Here is a 20,601-nt window from a genome sequence, read left to right on the forward strand (position 1 = left end):
CTTACAACTGTACTGCCAGGAAATTCCTAGTATGAATGAAATTTTAGAATGCTACCCACATAAAAGAAAACTGGGTCAAATGGAAAGTAACATCATGTTCTTGGAGAGAGAGAATATGTAATGATGTCAATTTCCCAATGTTATCTATAAATTTAACATCTAGATAAAAATGTCAGCAAGATTTTTAAACAAATTAATTTTAACTCACATGGAAAAATAAGGAAAAAATGAAAGGGACATTCTGAAAAAGATAAGTAATGACTAAAAGTTAACCCAAATATTAACATGTATTGTAAAGCTACAATAATTAGAACAGTGGGTTAATGCCCTGTGAATAAGCCAACTGAGGAAAACAAGTGGAAGACCCAAATACATAAGAAAATTTTGCATTGATAAATGTGTCACTTTAGAGCATTGGAAATATTATACATACCCTTTAAAATTAATTCCACATGCATTAATAGCAAATCATAATTAACATAAGATACTAGAAACTAAAACATGATATGATACAGAAAAGGTTGAAGGTAAAAGAATGGGAAAAGATATATTGTGGAAAAATAAACCAAAAGGAAATTATATAACAGATGCAATAAGCTTGAAAGCAAAAGCATTACTAGAAATAAACAAGAACACTTCACTTGAGTAAGTCTAATATACCTGGATTTAAGCATTACTTTACTAGCGTGTGAGATGAGTGCAAATGTGTGGTAGTTTGAGCATTCTTTGGCATTGCCTTTCTTTGGGATTGGAATGAAAACTGACCTTTTCCAGTCCTGTGGCCACTGCTGAGTTTTCCAAATTTGCTGGCATATTGAGTGCAGCACTTTCACAGCATCATCTTTCAGGATTTGGAATAGCTCAACTGGAATTCCATCACCTCCGCTAGCTTTGTTCGTAGTGATGTTTTCTAAGGCCCACCTGACTTCACATTCCAGGATGTCTGGCTCTAGGTCAGTGATCACACCATCGTGATTATCTGGGTTGTACACTTCTTCTCTGTATTCTTGCCATCTCTTCTTAATATCTTCTGCTTCTGTTAGGTCCATACCATTTCTGTCCTTTATCGAGCTCATCTTTGCATGAAATGTTCCTTTGGTATCTCTGATTTTATTGAAGAGATCCCTAGTCTTTCCCATTTTGTTGTTTTCCTCTATTTCTTTGCATTGATCACTGAGGAAGGCTTTCTTATCTCTTCTTGCTATTCTTTGGAACTCTGCATTCAGATGCTTATATCTTTCCTTTTCTCCTTTGCTTTTCGCTTCTCTTCTTTTCACAGCTATTTGTAAGGCCTCCCCAGACAGCCATTTTGCTTTTTTGCATTTCTTTTCCATGGGGATGGTCTTGACCCCTGTCTCCTGTACAATGTCACGAACCTCATTCCATAGCTCATCAGGCACTCTATCTATCAGATCTAGGCCCTTAAATCTATTTCTCACTTCCACTGTATAATCATAAGGGATTTGATTTAGGTCATACCTGAATGGTCTAGTGGTTTTCCCTACTTTCTTCAATTTAAGTCTGAATTTGGCAATAAGGAGTTCATGGTCTGAGCCACAGTCAGCTCCTGGTCTTGTTTTTGCTGACTGTATAGAGCTTCTCCATCTTTGGCTGCAAAGAATATAACCAATCTGATTACGGTGTTGACCATCTGGTGATGTCCATGTATAGAGTCTTCTCTTGTGTTGTTGGAAGAGGGTGTTTGTTATGACCAGTGCATTTTCTTGGCAAAACTCTATTAGTCTTTGCCCTGCTTCATTCCGTATTCCAAGGCCAAATTTGCCTGTTACTCCAGGTGTTTCTTGACTTCCTACTTTTGCATTCCAGTCCCCTATAATGAAAAGGACATCTTTTTTGGGTGTTAGTTCTAAAAGGTCTTGTAGGTCTTCATACAACCGTTCAACTTCAGCTTCTTCAACGTTACTGGTTGGGGCATAGACTTGGATTACTGTGATATTGAATGGTTTGCCTTGGAAACGAACAGAGATCATTCTGTCATTTTTGAGATTGCATCCAAGTACTGCATTTCGGACTCTTTTGTTGACCATGATGGCCACTCCATTTCTTCTGAAGGATTCCTGCCCGCAGTAGTAGATACAATGGTCATCTGAGTTAAATTCACCCATTCCAGTCCATTTCAGTTCGCTGCTTCCTAGAATGTCGACATTCACTCTTGCCATCTCTTGTTTGACCACTTCCAATTTGCCTTGATTCATGGACCTGACATTCCAGGTTCCTATGCAATATTGCTCTTTATAGCATCGGACCTTGCTTCTATCACCAGTCACATCCACATCTGGGTATTGTTTTTGCTTTGGCTTCATCCCTTCATTCTTTCTGGAGTTATTTCTCCACTGATCTCCAGTAGCATATTGGGCACCTACTGACCTGGGGAGTTCCTCTTTCAGTATCCTATCATTTTGCCTTTTCATACTGTTCATGGGGTTCTCAAGGCAAGAATACTGAAGTGGTTTGCCATTCCCTTCTCCAGTGCACCACATATCACAAATGTCCACATTTTCAAAGAGGGAAATTCTAGATGGTGAATTCTGGAAACTGAAGAATTAAGATTATCGATTATTTTACAATCATAGAACAGTTATTAAAGATTATTTTATAAACGAGAGAAGAAAACAGTGAACCCAGATGCCAACAGTGGTTCACCATGATGTGATTCAGTCGCCCAGGGTGTGGCTCTTCCTTGCCTTTGGGCCTCTAGCACATATCCTCTCATTCTAGGATAGTCTTCTGCAAGCAGACTGGCTCCTTTGGGCTCTTTGGGTCTCAGCTTCTGTGTTACCTCCTCAAAGAGAGCTTTCCCTGATCATTCCTTTTCTGTCACAGCAGTCTGTTCTTTTCCTTCATAGCGCCTATCTCAATTTAAAAGGGTATATTTGCTATTTTCTTTCCTTAGGCAGTCCACCCATGTAAACAATAAACTCCATGAAGACATGGACTATGTCTGTTTGTTCACCACTCTGTATCCTACCCTATATGCCTATAACAGCACTTGACATTAGTAAATGCTTAATGTATGTATATTAAGTAAATGACTGGATGACTTTCCTTGTCAGTGTTACTAGACTAGCAGACTAGGGGAACATCACAGAGACACTATATCTTGATTTCAGAAAAAAAAACTAACAGTTTCCTGATATGTTCTTTGAAAAAGATAGTGAATTTGCTAGAATACAGAAATACTTTGACTGGACAACTGCTGCTGCTGCTGCTGCTAAGTCACTTCAGTCGTGTCCGACTCTGTGCGATCCCATAAATGGCAGCCCACCAGGCTCCCCTGTCCCTGGGATTCTCCAGGCAAGAACACTGGAGTGGGTTTCCATTTCCTTCTCCAATGCATGAAAGTGAAAAGTGAAGTCGCTCAGTCATGTCTGACTCTTAGCGACCCCACAGACCGCAGCCTACCAGGCTCCTCCATCCATGGGATTTTCCAGGCAAGAGTACTGGAGTGGGTTGCCATCACCTTCTCCGAACAACAACTAAAGAGAATTAAATCTCTAATTAGCTGGAGGTTTTGGTAGGACAGGGCTGTTTTTTTGTCATGGCCTGCCTGTAGGATAACCAATGACTTGGAAAAAGTCATCCCCGTGGGAGCAGCAGAGAGCATTAACAAAGAACCTCCCGAATTTCTGAAAACTGGTGAAAACTGTTACATATAAATATTAGGTAACATTTATCTGATGTTTACAATGAGCGAGGCCCTGTGTTGACAGCTCATATATATTATTTAATATAATCTTTAAAACAATGACCTATGACATGAATGTTATTTTATATATTCGCTCCTTTTACAGATGAGAAAACAAGCTCAGGGAAGTTAATGGAGTTACCCAAAGTCTTGTTAGTGAAGGTCAGAGGTGGCAAATGAAGGAAACAAGTTAAGGAGAATGTTAGACAGCAAATCCTTAGGATTCAGTAGCTGACTGTGGCCTCTACTCTCCTATTCAGGAGCCAGGAGACACTGGGATTCTAGCTAAAGGCTTACAGCTAGGTTAGAAACTAACCTTTTCTTCTCCTTGGAAGAAAAGCTATGATCAACCTAGACAGCATATTAAAAAGCAGAGACATTACTTTGCCAACAAAGGTCTGTCTAATCAAATGTATGGTTTTTCCAGTAGTCATGTATGGATGTAAGAGTTGGACTATAAAGCTGAGCACTGAAAAATTGATGCTTATGAACTGTGTGTTGGAGAAGACTCTTGGGGGTTCCTTGGACTCTAAGGAGATCAAACCAGTCAATCCTAAATGAAATAAGTCCTGAATACTCACTGGAAGGACTGATGCTGAAGCTGAAACTGAAACTCCAATACCTTGGCCACCTGATGTGAAGAACTGACTCATTGGAAAAGACCTTGATGCTGGGAAAGACTGAAGGCAGGTGGAGAGGAGATGACAGAGGATGAGATGGTTGAATGGCATCACCAAGTTGATGGACATGAGTTTGCACAAGCTCTGGGAGCTGGTGATGGACAGGGAAACCTGCCATGCTGTAGTCCACTGGGTCACAAAGAGCTGGACACGACTGAGCGACCGAACTAGAAGTACAACTGAAATTAGCTAACATGATGCTTTAGGTGAAGATGAAAATGAGTAATTGGAGCAGCTTAATGGGGAACCAAGAACTAGAGAGGATTGTCGGGTCAGCAAGTCACTGTAGGATAAAGTTCAAGAGTAAAGCCCAGGCAATGACATAGGGATCAGAGTGGGCCTGGAAGCGTCAAGAGTATACTTGTGACAATGGGTTACTAACAGGGTATAGAATTATTTAAGGAAATGTCTGGCTCAAAAAGAGATTTTAATCTGGCAGAAATGGGAACAGCATAGACTGAGACAAGCAATCTCAATAGAGCATTCAGATTAAGAAAGATGAGAGATCTACTATAATTTTAAGTGGTAGTAACATTGGACTTTGAAAAAAATGCTTTAGTAGGGAGATGATAGTAGCTCTCTGAAGGGCTGACATTTAGCTCTGATGTGTTGATCCAGAGGAAAAAAGACAGGGCCAATAAATGCAAGTTACAAAGAGATTTTTTTTTTTTTTTTTTAAGCACAGAAAAAAAGGCTTTTCTAATCACTGAAAATTACAATGAATTAAGTGCAGGGCATACTGGAAATGGGATCATGTGAAAGGTAGCTGAAGGATGTTTGTTTAAAGATTCGAAAGGAAGAAGAGATAATTGTGGGAACAGAGTGTATTGAGAAGTAGAAAAGAATGGAAACCAGGGTCCAGTTGGAGGCTGCTGCTGCTGCTAAGTTGCTTTAGTCGTGTCCGACTCTGTGCAACCCCAGAGATAGCAGCCCACCAGGCTCCCCCAGCCCTGGGGGCCTGCCTGAAAGCTGGAGGGATGTTCTCTCAGTTGAGGCTCCAAGGAAGAGACAGGGATGAATATAAAGAAAGGGACATGAAAGGAGGAGGAACAAGAGAGTCCTATATAGGGTTCTCAATCTTCTCAGAGAGTTTTTTTGAGTTTTTAGTTGAAGTAAGGAGAGGGTGGGAAAAGAACATTAGACAAGAGATGAAGTTTTTGCTTTAACTGTAGAGATGACATACGGTTCAAGCAAAAGGGAAACAACTGTTTAGCTACAACTAACAGCAACAACAAAAGTGCATCCTAAAGGAAATCAGTCCTGAGTGTTCATTGGAAGGACTGATGCTGAAGCTGAAACTCCAGTACATTGGCCACCTGATGCGAAGAACTGACTCATTGGAAAAGACCCTGATGCTGGGAAAGATTGAAGGTGGGATGAGAAGGGGATGATAGATGATGAGTGGACCTGAGTGCGTAAATTCCGGGAGTTGGTGATGGACAGGGAGGCCTGGTGTGCTGCAGTCCATGGGGTCACAAAGACTGATATCACTGAGCGACTGAACAAAAAAAAATCTTACTGTTTGCAATATTTCTTTCCAGTGCTGGGCATAAGTGCCAGTCTCCTTGGTTTGGTTAGCATTTATTCCATTTCACCTCCGGAAATCTACTTAGCTCTCTTCTGTTAAGGGCATTATGATCTTAGCCACTAGACCACCAGGAAAGTCCTGAGGATTCATGTGTGGCTTTTTTTGTTTGGGGCCATGCAGTGCAGTATGTGGGATATTAAGTTCCCTGACCAAGGATTGAAACTGTGCCCCCTGCAGTGGAAGTGTGGAGTCCTAACCACTAGAACACCAGGGAATTCCCAAGTCTTCATGTTTTAAGAGTGTATTTCCAGCTCCCACCCCCAAAAGTAAACATTCCTACAGTCATGAATGCAGTCATGAATGGACTAATTTAGGAACAGCTGGCCAGGCGATTGTCTCAATGTCTGGAATCTGTAAAATTTAGTTAAGGTTTGGCCCTAGGGAAAAGGATTAGGTATAGTCCTATAGAGGAAGAGGGATTACTTTGCAGGCCTAATGAAGAAAAATTCCAGTCCTTTTCTTTATCTTTCCATTGTGAGTGAAGAGGGTGATAGGTCATCTCCCCAGAGGCTGCACTGAGCAGATAAGACACCACAGCAGTAGAGAAGGCCTCTCTTCTCTAATCCTCTAAATGGGGTTGGCTTAAGTTTGGAAGAGAGATGGGCTCCTGGAAAGGAATTCCCACCATGATGTCAGGATTGCTAGGCATCAAACCACTTCCTAATATGGATAGAGAGAGAATACGATTCAATTGTAAGTAGTGCCTGTCTGTCTCTTTTATGAGCTTATGTGGGTGGGGGCACATCCCCATATCATACATTACAGGTAGCAACCTCTGCCCTGATGACTCTTACTCTAGGAAAAAGAGTAATCTTAAGAAAATGAGGATGGAGTGCAGGCTGTTCACAAGGGAAGAGTTCCAGTATGGGGTGGTGGTGAAGAGGGGAGAGACAGTTTTGGCTTTTTCTAATGGATATCTCTTCCTTTCAACCTTGTAGAGACTGTTTATTCTTCCCAATCCTGCAGGAAACGGGGGCAGGGGACCATGCTTCTCCTTAGTTCACCGCTACTTTCAGATGATCATGCTCTCATCCTCTTGTAAAAACTCCTTCTCTGAAGCTTATACCATTTGGCTCTACTGTCCTTTATCCCTCCTGCTTACTGAAAACTCCTGTGCCTATTAAATAATCCCTCTGTGCCAAACTGGGTATGTGTATGTATGTGCTAAGTCACTTAAGTCGTCCGACTCTTTGAGACCCTATGGGCTGTAGCCAGCCAGACTCCTCTGTCCCTGAGATTCTCCAGGCAAGAATACTGGAGTGGGTTGCCATGCCCTCCTCCAGAGGATCTTCTGACCCAGGTTTCTAACTTGTGTCTCTTAGGTCTCCTGCATTGGCAGGCAGGTTCTTTACCACTAGTGCCACCTGGGAAGCCCTCCTATCTGGGTGGTTTTAGGAAAATCCACTTGATCAGTAGTTAGTTCTTGGTCTTCTCAACCTATACTCCTACTTTCAATTCCTTAACTTTACCATTTCTGGCAACACAAGTTTTTCTTGATGGCAGCCTAAGGGCTTTAATAAAGAATGGGAGAGGAAGCATTCTTGATGTGAAAACATTCATGGTGCAAGAATTGGCTGGTGTTTATTTGAAGACGCATTGAAAGACTGGGGTTGTCAGCTGTGACATATAATGATGGAATAGCATAGACGTTGAATTTCAATAATATCTAGTGAAGGTTCAAGATACGGATTTTACCTTTATGCCAAGTTTCCTGGAAACCTGAGTTTGGAGATAGCTTTTAACTTTCCCTGTTAGCTGCCTTTCTGGGGATAGCTGACGCTTTCGACAACTTCTCCTCTTGACACACTCTCTTCCTTCTAATTCTGTGACAACTAGGAACCAGGGTTTTTTCTTCCTCACTGGCTGTTCCTTTCCAAAGATTCTCCAAGGGCTCTTCTACTTACGGCTTCAGTGCTAGACTTCACCAAGGCCTCTGCATAGCCCTCTGCTGCTCTCTGGGGGAGCGTATTCAAATCTATGGCTTCAACAACCACTCTAATGTCCATGATTCAGAATTTCTGGCCTATACATCATTGGAGTTTTTAAAAAGCAGCTTTCTATAAAAGTAATGTATGTTATGTACACAGTAAAACAAATTCAAACAGTAAAAATGAATCTAAAATAAAAAGTATGTTTCATCCCTCCCAAGCCCATTTCATAACTCATTTTTTAATACTTGTATAAATATGCGTGTATTCTTTTGCACTTGCTTTTTTTTTTTTCCAACTTAATATAACTTTCTCCCATGTTTTAGATTCGTACATTCAACTGTCATTTGGACATTTCTATCTGGCTGTCCCACAGTTATCTAAAATTCCTTCCTTTTCTGTGAAATTCTCCCATATGCTATCCCCTGCTGCTATCCCCTTTTTACCATTAACATTGTGATGAAAATTGTCTTTATACATTGTGCCTTTCTAGTAACTCAATTTACCTCGTTGTTTCTACCCCACCATATTTTTGAAACAGCTTTCTCCAAAGTTACTAAATGACTTACTTGTTGCAAAATCCAACGGACACATTGTAGTCCACATCTTAACGCGATTTTTTTTTTTTTTCTGCTTTAATACTGACCAATTTCCTTGATATTTCTGGTTTCTTCTTTCTACTTGTCCCTTCTCGGTGTCCTCTTTTTCCCTCTTTCCTCACCTCATCTCTTAAATGCAGGTATTCCTCTTTCTAGGCCATCTTATCCACTTCCATGGTTTCAACAACACACACTAAACTTTCCTTTTGGACTCCCAACCCACATTATGTAACATTCCATTGTCTAACGGATATCCCACAGGCACTTAAAACTCATTCTCTCCCCCACCTTCCCCGACCTCAAATAATGAAAATGGCATCATTAGTCCCTAGGTGCCTAAGCCAGAACACCGAGAAAAACCTTGGATTCCTCCCTCGGCCTCATATCCATTTCCGATCATTCCCACCCTCCCCCGCCACCATCGGTACACACCCTTTTACAGGCCAGACCACTGTGATCTCTCTTCGGGATAAGAGCGTCCTAACCGTTCTTGGGTCTAACTTCGCCCCCTCCAATTCATTCTACCCATTGCTACCCCTGATCTTTTAAAATGCAAATGTATTTGTTTACACCTCAGCTAAGACTCTTCAAAACCTATTCATTATCCTTAGGAAAATAATTTACGTGGCCTTGCGTAAACTAGCCCCTCCCAACCTCACAGAACTCATCTATTTACCCCTCTTTAGCCATACCATACTGCTGGCAGCTCCAGAAGGTACCCAGTCTCCCACCCCCAATTCCCAACAGTCCAGGATTCAGCTCAGGTGACACTTCCTTCAGGAAGCGAGTGCTCAAAAAGCAAGTGCTCAAAGAGTGAAATCCGAGAGGGCAACTGACCAGTGATTTCTGTTCCGGACCTAAGTTTACGGAACGTCCGGGTTATCAGGAAGCTCAGGGCAAAGGTCAAACCCAGACCGTGAACCTTCCCACAAGTTCGTAGGGCAATCGGACCCTCGTAACATTCCGCCCTTCTGCGTCATGGCTGCCAGTCGCAGTCTGTCAGTGGATCTTGAGGTCGACACCAGCCAGCTCGGGTCCCACCAACGTTTCCACACTAGAGAGTGCAACCTCTCACAGGCCTTACTACCGCCCTAAAGCCGTAGAGAAGAAAAACGTGCGTTGCCAGCTTGCCCCAAAGCAAGATGGCTGCCAATCTCTAGTCTCCGGTACCAAAGTGAAGCTATCCACTCCCTGTTTAATGCCGCTGCCAGGCTGCCCTCACCTAGCATGGCTACTCCGGCTCATGCCTCACTATGGTCTCGAAGCCGCCACTAACCGGCCGGGTTCCGGGAGGCGGTGTTCAGGATGCAGCCACCCCCGCCCGCCTCTCCCCTCCCCCACGCCCGCGGTGGCGGCGGCGGCGGCGGCGGCTGGAGCCCGGATGCGGCGCCGTGAGACAGGCCCGGGAGCGCGGCGCGGATGGATCCAACATGGCGGCGCCGAACCTGAGCCGAGAGTGAGGCGGCGGGGCGGCCGGAGTGGGGAGGGGGAGTCGAGCGGGACGGGGCGGGGCCGGGCGGGGCCGCGAAGGGCTTGGGGAAGGAAAGTGGAGGGGGAGGCGGTGGCGACGTCCAGCTTGAGAACCTCAGGAGAGGGAGGTGACGGGACGCTGCGAGGTGGGGGAGGGGAGCGGCCGAGGGGGCGTGCGGGGGAGGTGGCAACTGTGCGGGAAGGCAGGGTCGAGGCGGAGGAGTGGGGCAGGGGAGGGGCGTAAACAAGGGCCGAGGCTGGGCCGGGCTGGGGGTGTTAGAGAGGCCGAGGTGGGGAGTGGGGCTGCGAGCCCGCCGGGCCAAGGGGGCAGGAGCGGGAGGGAGGGGCTGAGGGTGTGAAGGAGAAGGGGGCTTGTGGCAAGTGGTGGGGAGAAGAGCTGGACTCGCGTAAGGGCTGTAGTGGGGAGGTGAGAGGTGAAGATTGGGTTTGAGACGTCTGGGGGGAGGTTCTGAAGGTGTTAAATTGGAGGTGGGAGGGGGAAGGGCCTAGGGGAGAATTTGGGTGGAAAAGGAGAAAACGGAGGTTTGGGGACTGGAGAGCGTGTCGGTGTAACGAGGTAATGGAGAAAGTGAGAGACTAGGAGGAAAGTTTGGGAGGAAGGGGAATGGGATGGGAGATAGGACAGTGGAGCTGCACGAATGATAGAGGTTCAGGGGTTTCCCTTTCCCCTGTGGAAAGGAAGAGAGAGCAGAGTTAAGCAGCATCAGTTGCAGCCAATTCTAATTGCCAGGCCTTTTAGCTTTTCCTAGGGTGGGACGGGCAGAAGGGAATGGTCTTGTGGGTTTAGAGAACTGGGGTTGGATGAAGGTTCAGCTGGATTTCCCAAAGCACCCTTGTTTTTCCTGGTTACGAAAAGAAGGGGAAAGGCGGACCCTGGTATCGCTGTTGTGTGGAAGGAGTAAAGGACTTTCCTAGTTTTAAGTAATTATCAATGTCGGAATGGGGAAACATGCATGCCGTGTTGGACCTCTGTATGCTGAAGTCAAGGCTCTGAAGTCTGAGAAAGGGATCAGAAAACGCAGGATGGCATCTGGGCAGCCGTGCTAATTAAATGAGCGCTTTAGTTTCCAGATTCTTTATTTTGCTGTTTAGTGCTGGGAGGGAGGGTCAGTACCCGTGTATAAAAAAATGTTCCCGGTGAAATGTAGGTGTTTGAGTGGATCCTGCCCCAGTGGGTTTTTCGTTCTCACTGTGTACTAGGTAAGGGAAAGAGTGAAGACAGAATTTGGAGGATAGTTGCGGTCTCTCAAGTGAAGTGATGAAAAGAAGGTGCCGCCTTTCGCTGTAACCACTTTCCTCCTGGTTCATCTAAAGATGAAGTCAGTGTTGATAGTATAACAAAGTAGGTGGGCCTCACAAGAGAGTGAGGAGTGAGGTGTCAGAGGATAATTGGTTTCCCCCCTACAAGTTGTTAAATTTGGGACTTTTTTGCGTAAACCACTGAGACTGGACATTCTCAGAGTTGGTATTGTTTAGTGAATTGGGTAATAGAAGGTTAGGAAAGCCTGGGGACTTTGTTGGAAGTGAGTTCTCCCATTTAGCTTAGAGTGTATCATTACAATTGAAATAGCTTTAGGCTTGTCTGTATATTTTTGCAGCTGAGATTGACTCTTTGGGCCTTTGAGGTGTCAAAGTAAAGCTTGAAAATTGACACTTTCCCCCCTTATTTGTTTTTGTTTTGCTGCTGGCTTTGAATCTTGTGCTAGGAAGAGACCTGGGAAATTAAGTTTCCTGCAGAGGTAAGTCTGGAACTTTTTGTTTGTTTTCAAACAATGAAAGGGAATGGAAATGACATATTGAGGGTTGAGTGCAGTAATGGAGTAGATGACAGGGAAAATGGGTTTTCACTCACCCAACCAAGTGCATAAGATTTGTTACAGTCGTTGTCTCTTTAGGTCGCTGGAAACTGATAGGAGGGAAAAGAGAACAGAAATTAGGTGTCTTAGGACCAGCCTCCAGCCCTGTTTTGTCACTGTCTAGTTGTCTTGGTCAGCTCTGAGAGAAACATTTGTAAACATGTGGAATTTTGTACTCTAGCACAGTGTCTCCCAAGGTTGCCTTGGAGGGTTGCTGAGACACCTGCTGCGGGCTGCTGCGGGCAGGCTTTTCTTCCAGCTTACTCTTTCTCCTAGTTGTTTTGGAAGTTTCATTTTGAAAACATACTTTGTAATTCTGACTTCCAGATATTTGGTTACATTTTCTGGGTCCTACCAGCAAGAAAGCTCTTTCTTTATGTAGTTTTAGTCATTTTTTAAGGTTTTTCCATATCCTTTATATTTCAAGTTTTAAGACATCACCCTTTCTCAGATTTTCCCTCTCAAAAGGGCTTGTGAGAGAGTCAGACACCTCCAGTTCTGTTGGGATGAAACTACTGTTGTTTTCATGTTAAGACATCACTCTCTTTAATTTCTTCCACATGACTTCCAAGGGCTTCTGAGAAAATCAAATACCTCAAAAAATACAGATCGCATTCCTGGTTGGAATGAAACTAGACTTTGCTTGGGAGTAGAAACCTAACAGACAACAATTAATCGAGAGGAAGGCCTGTAGATACATAGAGACTGTTGGCCCTTGGCTGGCTTGTGCCTACCTAAAGAAAACAAACAATAAAAACTCCTACAGTGCCCGGAAATGCAGCAATTCATCAGAATAAAGGATTAGTCTCGGGAACCCCTTCGGGGTGACCTAGATGTTAGGCTCCCAGATAGACCCAAACCAGCCTGCAGGATCAGGACTCTTGTTTACTGGAGTGTTGTCTCTGCTGTCTGGCAGTATTTCAGGCACCAAGATTCTGAAGTTCTTTCTCATCTTCTGTTTGGAGGATGTACATTCTCCTCACTGCTCTGATACCTTTCATCTAGAATCTCTGTATAATTTCTGCGTAGTTCCCTCGATTCACTGCCACAGTAAGCTGAATATATTTTGGTTTAAGAGGAAGTTGGCCACGTTCTTTGAGTGCTGAAGTTAGATTCTTGGAACCCGCATGTGGATTGCTGAGTGAGTGAACTCGCCATCACAGATGATAATTAAGTGGGGAGGGCTGCCTATTAGCCTGCATGTCAGCCTCCTGACATTTCTCCCAAGGACAAGCATGGCCTTGGGAAACTTCTCCCTCTTGTACATTTTGCTTTATTGCATAAGTGCTGTAAGTCTGCTCAGCAGCCTAACAAGGAAGGGTCTGCTCTTGATCTCATTTGGGGACTTTAAAGATGGTTGCAAGGTTTCAGTGCAGGGTCCTTTCTGTCTTGCAGAGGATGGCATTTCTCTAATCTTCACAGCAATTTAGATTGAATTAGGTCAGATTATACCTCCTGGGATGGGGTGGAAGGGAGTGTAGCCCTGTCCCTGCTGTTCACCTAAATGGCAGCAGCAGGTGATAGAGAAGCCAAAGCTGGAGCAGGATGAAACTCCTTAGTTAAGTTAAATGAGTCTTTGTCTGACTGGCTCTTCTTCTGGAATATTGTTTGCTGGGTTTTGGTTGGAGGGACCAGATGACTTCCTTCTCCAGATAGAAGATGGCAAGTGACAGTGCTGTCTCTTCTTTTGACCCTTCATCATGCTCCATCTAGAATAGGATTTCTCATCTTTAGCATTATTGATATTTTGGATCAGATAATTCTTTGTTGTAAGAGGCCATCCTGTGCTTTATTGGATGTCTGGCATTATCCATTGCATTTACTCATTGCATGCCAGCAGCGCCCTCCGTTACCACCCTCACTTCCCACTCCCCATTCATGATGATCTAAAAAGTCTCCAGACATTGCTGAATGTCCCCTGGTGGGCAAAATTGCCCTGATTGAGAACCACTGACCTAGAAGCTCTGATAAATCCTGTCACTTTGACCCAGCCTAGGATCTATGACTTAACAGTGGCTGTTTCCCCCTCAGATCTAGGGATGTAACCCTCAGAATTGAGGCCTATCATAGAATTGCATCCATTGATATATAGTTAGGACCACAGGGCTTTCCTGTATTCTGCTTCATTTTCCAGTGACCAGGTATGTGGGGACAATTTCCTGGGGTTTATAGTCAGGACACTTTGAACTAGGGAACTCTGGAGCAGCCTACTTTTCTGATTGGTTGAATGTGAAACCTGCCCATCTGTTTTTTTCTGGGATCCACAGAATAGACAGCTGGTCAAGGGGAACAGGTGGGATGGGAACAGGTGGGATAGGAACAAGGCGAAGTTGTAGGGGCTCTAAGGAGGCTCAGTTTTCTCATGTGAGCCTTCTGCTATGAGCAAGAAGTTGTTTTCCTTCAGGCCCCTCTATTTGTAGCCAGTGACTGTAGCAGGGAAAACAAGAGAGGAAGAAACGAGGAAAACCAGTCAACAGTTGAGTAGCCATATTCCCAGTTGTTTCCCATGCTTTGGGTGGGATGTCTGGTTCTCATAACTAGATATGGGCTGTGTTTCCTGTCCACATTCTGAACCCATGTCACAGGGCTAGGTGATTTCAGGTTGGACCTCCCGTTTTCTTAAGGGTGTGAGTCTCTCTGTGCAGTCGTTTCAGGATTAAAAAAGAAGACCAGGTCCTACTTGCTCTTCAGTTTTCTGAGTCCACAGTTGCTTGACTCTTCTGAAGTAGTTTATCATTTTATTCTCCCTTTTAACATAGCCTCAGTTTCTTGGAGTATAAAATGGACAGAACAGCCTGTATTATTGTTGAGTAGGTTGCTATGGTAGTGGTAGTTTTACAGTATGGGGAACGCTAGAGAATATGCATGTTACCTGAGCTGCGTGTACTTTTAATGGGGTCCTCTTACTCTTGGACTTAAGTGAGTTTGTTCTTAACTGGTATTGCTTGTGGAGATCTCTTGGAGGTTCAGTTCAGTTCAACAGCAGGTTGCTCCTAGTATATGCCAAGCCCTGTCCATTGCTCGGCACTATAGCTATAAAGATGAATATGACCTAGTCCCTCTACTTGAGTTGCTTAAGATATGATAGGCGTACAGGTAATTTTAGTACCCTCTGATAAATGGTTTAAGGGAAATATATGTACAGTGTTCCATAGGAACATGGAAGAGGCCTACTTAACCCTAGCATGGGCTGTAGAGAATGAATTTGAAGATGGCATCTGGACTGATTTTTTTTTTTTTTAAGTATTTGTTTATTAGTATTTTTTTTTAGTATTTATTTATTTCATTTTTGGCTGCGTGGGGTATTAGCTGAGGCACACAGGATCGTCTGTTGTGGCACATGGGCTTAGTTGCCCTGTGGCATGTAGGATCTTAGTTCTCCATCAGGGATTGACCCTGTGTCCCCAGCTTTGGAAGTCAGATTCTTAACCATGGGACCACCAAGGAAGTCCCTGAACTGATTCTTAAAGGATGAGTAGGAATTAGCCATCTGAAAAAAGGTGTAATGGGGCGTATGGAAAAGAAGGGAAGGGCCACTCAGGCAAAGAGAATACTCTAAAGATAGTTATGGAGAAATGAGTTGTGTGATATATGTGAACTATAGACTAATGATTAACGTTAGAGAAATAAAAAGTGACAAAGACCTGATCTTGGATGGTTTGGTGTGTTGGGTAAGGAATCTGGAGTATTCTTATTGGTAAGGAGAGGATTGTGCATGTGAATTCACTTCAGTCGTGTCTGACTCTTTGTAACCCTGTGGACTGTAGCCCGCCAGGCTCCTCTGTCCATGGGATTCTCCAGGCAAGAATACTGGAGTGGGCTGCCACGTCCTCCTCCAGGGGATCTTACTGATCCAGAGAGCAAACCCACATCTCTTATGTCTCCTGCGTTGGCAGGTGGGTTCTTTACCACTAGCACCACCTGGGAAACTCAAGGAGAGAATTGTGGAGAGGTGTTAAGATGAAAAGTGATGTGGTCAGTTGTGCATTTTAGATAATCTAGCTGGATGTAGGGGATGGATTTAGACAGGTTAAGATTGGTTGTAAGGAGAGCCCTTAAAGAGGCTTCTGCAGTAATCCAGGTGAGAGATTATTGGGACCTGAACCAGCATGATGGTAGTAGGGGGGTGGAAAGGTGAGGCAAATTTAGGAAATAGAAAGTAGTATCAACAGGAATTTATAATTGTTTGGGTGATTGGAGGTTGTGGTCAGAGGGTGTAGTAGTATTGGGTGGTACTTGGTAGGGTAGTAAATATGAGTGGCTAGAGATGAAAGCTGTTTGACTTGAGGATTGGTTTTTAGCTGGGTCACTGACATTACCCACAATGATGGAGGAAATGTGTGAATCAAATGCCAAAATACATAATAAATGTAGGACTGTGCTTGGTCATTGACGGGGGATTGGTAAACGACAACCATGAGGAAAGGTTAGACAGTGGCATAGATCCAAATGGTGTGTGACCGTCAGGAGAGTACAGGTGGCACAGGAGAATTCCACGAATGCTCAGTGTAGGAGTGTAGTGATGTTTGTTGATTTAAATCCATGAGTTTTGGTGAATATTTGATTAACTTTCTCAGCAGTTATTATTCTCCTGGACTTGATTTGATTGTAGGAGAAATGAGGATAGGTCTGTGAAGGGATGAGTCTGGTCTGCAGAGGCCAAGGATGCTTGTCTCTTTGAAATCTCCTAACCAGTTAGAAAAGTTTTATGGTGATTTTATGTGCATATTCTCACTGGATTCTTAATAATTCTGAGGAGTAGTCTTTCCTCCTTGTTTTGTAGATGGGGACACTGAGGCTTTCAAGCTAAGTGACTTACCTAAGGTCACGTAGCTACAGTTTATATGGGCAGAATTAAAACTAGTTCAGACTTTCAGTTTCCCTGCTGTCAGCCCCTAAGTTTATCTGATGCAGCTTCTGTGTTAGAATTTAGAGTGAATTTTCTACTTCTCTTCATTTTGCTTTCATTTAAGGGATGAATTGATCAGGGGCACTGTCAGGGAGAGCACACAGGACCAAAAACAGTATTTTGGAGGCCAGAGCAACAATCGCAACAATGTCTGCTGAATATGTAACACTAAACTTGCAAATTAGTGAGTCTTCCTTAGCAGATGTGACTGTCTTTCTCTAGTAAGATCTGGACTTAGGGCACTATCTGCTGAATATAGAGAGCTCTGTGCTTTATTTTTTAATAAATATTTTACAGGCACTTCCCTGGCAGTCCAGTGGTTGAGGGTCCATGCTTCCAATGCAAGGGATGTGAGTTCAATCCCTGATCAAGGGACATAAGATCCTGCATGCTGCACAGTGAGCCAAAAAAATCAACAACTTTGTAAAAATTAATAAATGCTCATTAAGCACTACACAGTGCCAGGCATTGTGTTAGGCTCTGAGAATATAGGATCGGCTAAGACTAGTTCCTAACATTGAGTGGTTCACAGGTTCTTTCCTTGTCCTTACAGTATAGTGGGGATTGCAGCTGCTGAGCAGGGATTCTGGAAAGCACTGTGTACCTGAGCCCCCAGCATGGCGGGCCTAAAGCGGAGGGCAAGCCAGGTGTGGCCCGAAGAGCACGGTGAGCAGGAGCACGGGCTGTACAGCCTGCACCGCATGTTTGACATCGTGGGCACCCACCTGACACACAGAGACGTGCGTGTTCTTTCCTTCCTCTTTGTTGACGTCATTGATGACCACGAGCGTGGCCTCATCCGAAATGGACGTGACTTCTTACTGGCGCTGGAGCGCCAGGGCCGCTGTGATGAGAGTAACTTCCGCCAGGTGCTGCAGCTGCTGCGCATCATCACTCGCCATGACCTGCTGCCCTACGTCACTCTCAAGCGGAGACGGGCTGGTGAGGGTGCACTTGGGGCTGGGACCCTGGGATCAGGGGAGAGCTGTGGGCGGCCCGGAGTCAGCAGCGTAGGCGTCCAGGCAGAAGGAGGCATTCACTCCGGGGAGTCCTGAGCAGGACGTTTCGAGGTGCATTGGAGGATTGGACTAGGAGAAGGGAAGGGTGTATCTTCTCCTGAGTGAGTCCCTCTCCCCCTACAGTGTGCCCTGATCTTGTAGACAAATACCTGGAGGAGACATCAGTTCGCTATGTGACACCCAGAGCCCTCAGCGACCCAGAACCGAGGCCTCCCCACCCCCCTAAAACAGGTGAGATATTAACTCTCCCTAATTTCCATAATCAAGAAAGAGGATGCTGGACCCATCTTTTGCCAGCCTAAATGAAAGGACACTGTCCTCCCACATCTGCTCCTCCTTCAAAATCAGATGAGGTGTTAATGCTTCATCTAGGTCCTATAATGGTTCCCATATTGTGTCTGCCTTTCAAGTCCCATTATTGATACTGCTGTAGTGCTGAGTCTGAATGATCCCTCCACATTCCAAGTGAATTGTCTCTGTTTCTGCTTTTCCCCTGCTGTGTCTCCCTATTTCCCTCTGGTCAGTGCCTCCCCACTATCCTGTGGTGTGCTGCCCTGCTTCGGGCCCTCAGATGTGTAGCAAGCGGCCAGCTCGAGGGAGAGCCACACTTGGGAGCCAGCGGAAACGCCGGAAGTCAGTGACACCAGATCCCAAGGAGAAGCAGACATGCGGTGAGAAAGTTCAAGGGTTCTAGAGGCGGAGTAGACTGGAGGGGAAATAGAACTGCTGAAATACTGGGCATGCTGAGTTGCTTATAGTCGTGTCCGACTCTTTGCAACCCCACTGGACTGTAGCCCACCAAGCTCCTCTGTCCATGGGATTCTCCAGGCAAGAATCCTGGAGGGTTGCCATTTCCTTCTCCAGGGGATCTTCCCAATCCCTGTCTCTTAGTATCTCCTGCAGTGGCAGGTGGGTTCTTTCCCCCCAGCGCCACCTGGGAAGCCTCAGAACACTGGGCAGCTTAGGCTGTTTAGAGCGAGGCTCACTTTGACTGCTGTTGCACAGTGAGGTTGAATGTTACAGTCTCTGGGTGGAGAACTCTGTCTTTGTGGCAGAGTACATGTCAACTCTTTCTAAGTAATAACTAGATGAAAGGGATGCTCTTAGCACATCCTTATTGTAGTATGACTCAAGTCATGATAGAATATTAAAGTGAACTTCTGTTAATTAGAAAAATCTCTTAGAATCAAGGTGCTACTTGTGAGTGATGGAAATAATCTGACCTGGGCATGTCTCATGTAAGGGAACCTCTTGAATTGAGGCAAGGATTTCAGAGCTTCATAGAAAAGAACTAGTCCTGGGAAGAGGTAGAGAAGCTGTCAGGTGTTGTTCCCAACTGTGCTACTCTGCCATTCTTTTCAACTTTTCAAAACTTGGGTGTAGACTCAGCTCTCACTGCAATCTCTTCTGTGTGTCTTCTTTTCCCCACAGACATCAGACTGCGGGTTCGGGCTGAATACTGCCAGCATGAGACTGCTCTGCAGGGCAACGTCTTTTCTAACAAGCAGGACCCACTTGAGCGCCAGTTTGAGCGCTTTAACCAGGCCAACACCATCCTCAAGTCCCGGGACCTGGGCTCCATCATCTGTGACATCAAGTTCTCTGAGCTCACCTACCTCGATGCATTCTGGCGCGACTACATCAATGGCTCGTTACTAGAGGCACTTAAAGGTGTCTTTATCACAGACTCCCTCAAGCAGGCTGTGGGCCACGAAGCCATTAAGCTGCTGGTGAATGTGGACGAGGAGGACTATGAGCTGGGCCGACAGAAACTCCTGAGGAACTTGATGCTGCAAGCATTGCCCTGACCTTTTTCCCCTTCTCACTTCTCTGGGGACTTCTCACCGCCCACCTCTGGAGCTTACATACTGTTCTGGGGTTTGTTCTCTACCCTTCCAACCAATCACACCCCTGCCTTTTTTTTTTTTTTTAAAGGAAAAGACAAAAGAAAAATGGAAGTGGTGTCCCCCACCCCTCCCTGCACCCATGTGCCTGGCTTCCCTTTGTTCCTTTTCCACTTACCCCCTCATTGTGTCTCTACAGTCACCTTGCCACTGAGCCGTAAGAAATGTGTAGGGAGAAGCAAAGTCTATAGGTCATAGTCTTTGTAAGGGATTGAAGTGATCACTGCTTTTGGGGTGCATTGAGGGGTTGTCAGTACTTCTGGCTTTATGAGGGCTCTTAAACTTTGTCTGAAAAACCAAAGGGCTGTCAGTAGGGAGCTGTGTGGTAGGTGGGACTCTGAAGTGTATTTTGGAAATTAATCACCACCCTCTCCCAAATTATAGAATTTTTAAAAAACAAAGAAGCTGTGGCCCTTTCCACTCTCTCCTGGCCTCTGGTGCTGCTCCTCTCTGCCTCGTTTCCTCCATTCCATGGCTTGAAACCTCTGCCTGGTGTGGCTCCTTCCTTTTCCCTCTCTGTCAAACTCTCTTCAAAGGAATAATAGGTAAGAGGACTAGGTCAGCCTAGTCAGTCCCAACTGTGGTGTGTGCGCACACACACACACACACACAGGGTGGATGGAGAAGCGGTTGCTGGTTAGAATACACTCCCCCTGAAAAGGGGAAGGGGGAGTGTGACACTTTCTTTCCATGTTCAAGTGAAAATAAATAATGTACCCTGCAGCCCTTTCCCCTTTTGCTTTCTTCTGGCTTGGGCAAAGGGCATCACAGGTGAGAGTGAAGTGATGCGGTAGCAATGCCTCTCTTCCTTGTCTTTCCCCATCCTCTACCCTCACTCCCACTCCCAAGTTTGGGAGCGTGGGGCTGGGACATGCACTGAGTGTTGCACTTTTCTTTAGGTAGGGAGGCATGTTGAATAAG

The 20,601-nt window shown here is 45.0% G+C and overlaps 2 protein-coding genes across 10 annotated transcripts in view; one reads left to right on the top strand and one right to left on the bottom strand.

The window, feature by feature from the left end:
* The window catches only part of UFC1 (ubiquitin-fold modifier conjugating enzyme 1), a 25,709-nt gene extending 14,976 nt beyond the window's left edge, over positions 1-10,733 (bottom strand). The window contains exon 1 of one of the 4 annotated variants that reach the window (XM_059884751.1): positions 9,339-10,733. Coding sequence is in view for 1 of the 4 variants with exons in the window: in XM_005203530.5 (XP_005203587.1) it covers positions 9,194-9,196 (3 nt within the window). In the remaining 3 variants the exon portion in view is untranslated. Of the gene's footprint in view, positions 1-8,471; positions 9,083-9,193 lie in introns of those variants that run through there. The other 3 variants (XM_005203530.5, XM_010802771.3, XM_059884752.1) reach the window with 3 other exon arrangements.
* Positions 9,900-20,403, top strand: DEDD (death effector domain containing). Of its 6 annotated transcripts, none has more exons than XM_005203536.5 (6): positions 9,900-10,117; positions 11,699-11,731; positions 17,311-17,699; positions 17,900-18,007; positions 18,301-18,447; positions 19,208-20,403. In XM_005203536.5, the coding sequence occupies exons 3-6, from the start codon at positions 17,375-17,377 to the stop codon at positions 19,582-19,584; spliced, it is 957 nt and encodes a 318-aa protein (XP_005203593.1). In that variant the 5' UTR covers positions 9,900-10,117; positions 11,699-11,731; positions 17,311-17,374; the 3' UTR covers positions 19,585-20,403.
* The last annotated feature ends 198 nt before the right edge of the window (positions 20,404-20,601 follow it).

This window comes from Bos taurus, chromosome 3 (genome assembly GCF_002263795.3).
Source record: "Bos taurus isolate L1 Dominette 01449 registration number 42190680 breed Hereford chromosome 3, ARS-UCD2.0, whole genome shotgun sequence".
Taxonomy (NCBI): domain Eukaryota; kingdom Metazoa; phylum Chordata; class Mammalia; order Artiodactyla; family Bovidae; genus Bos; species Bos taurus.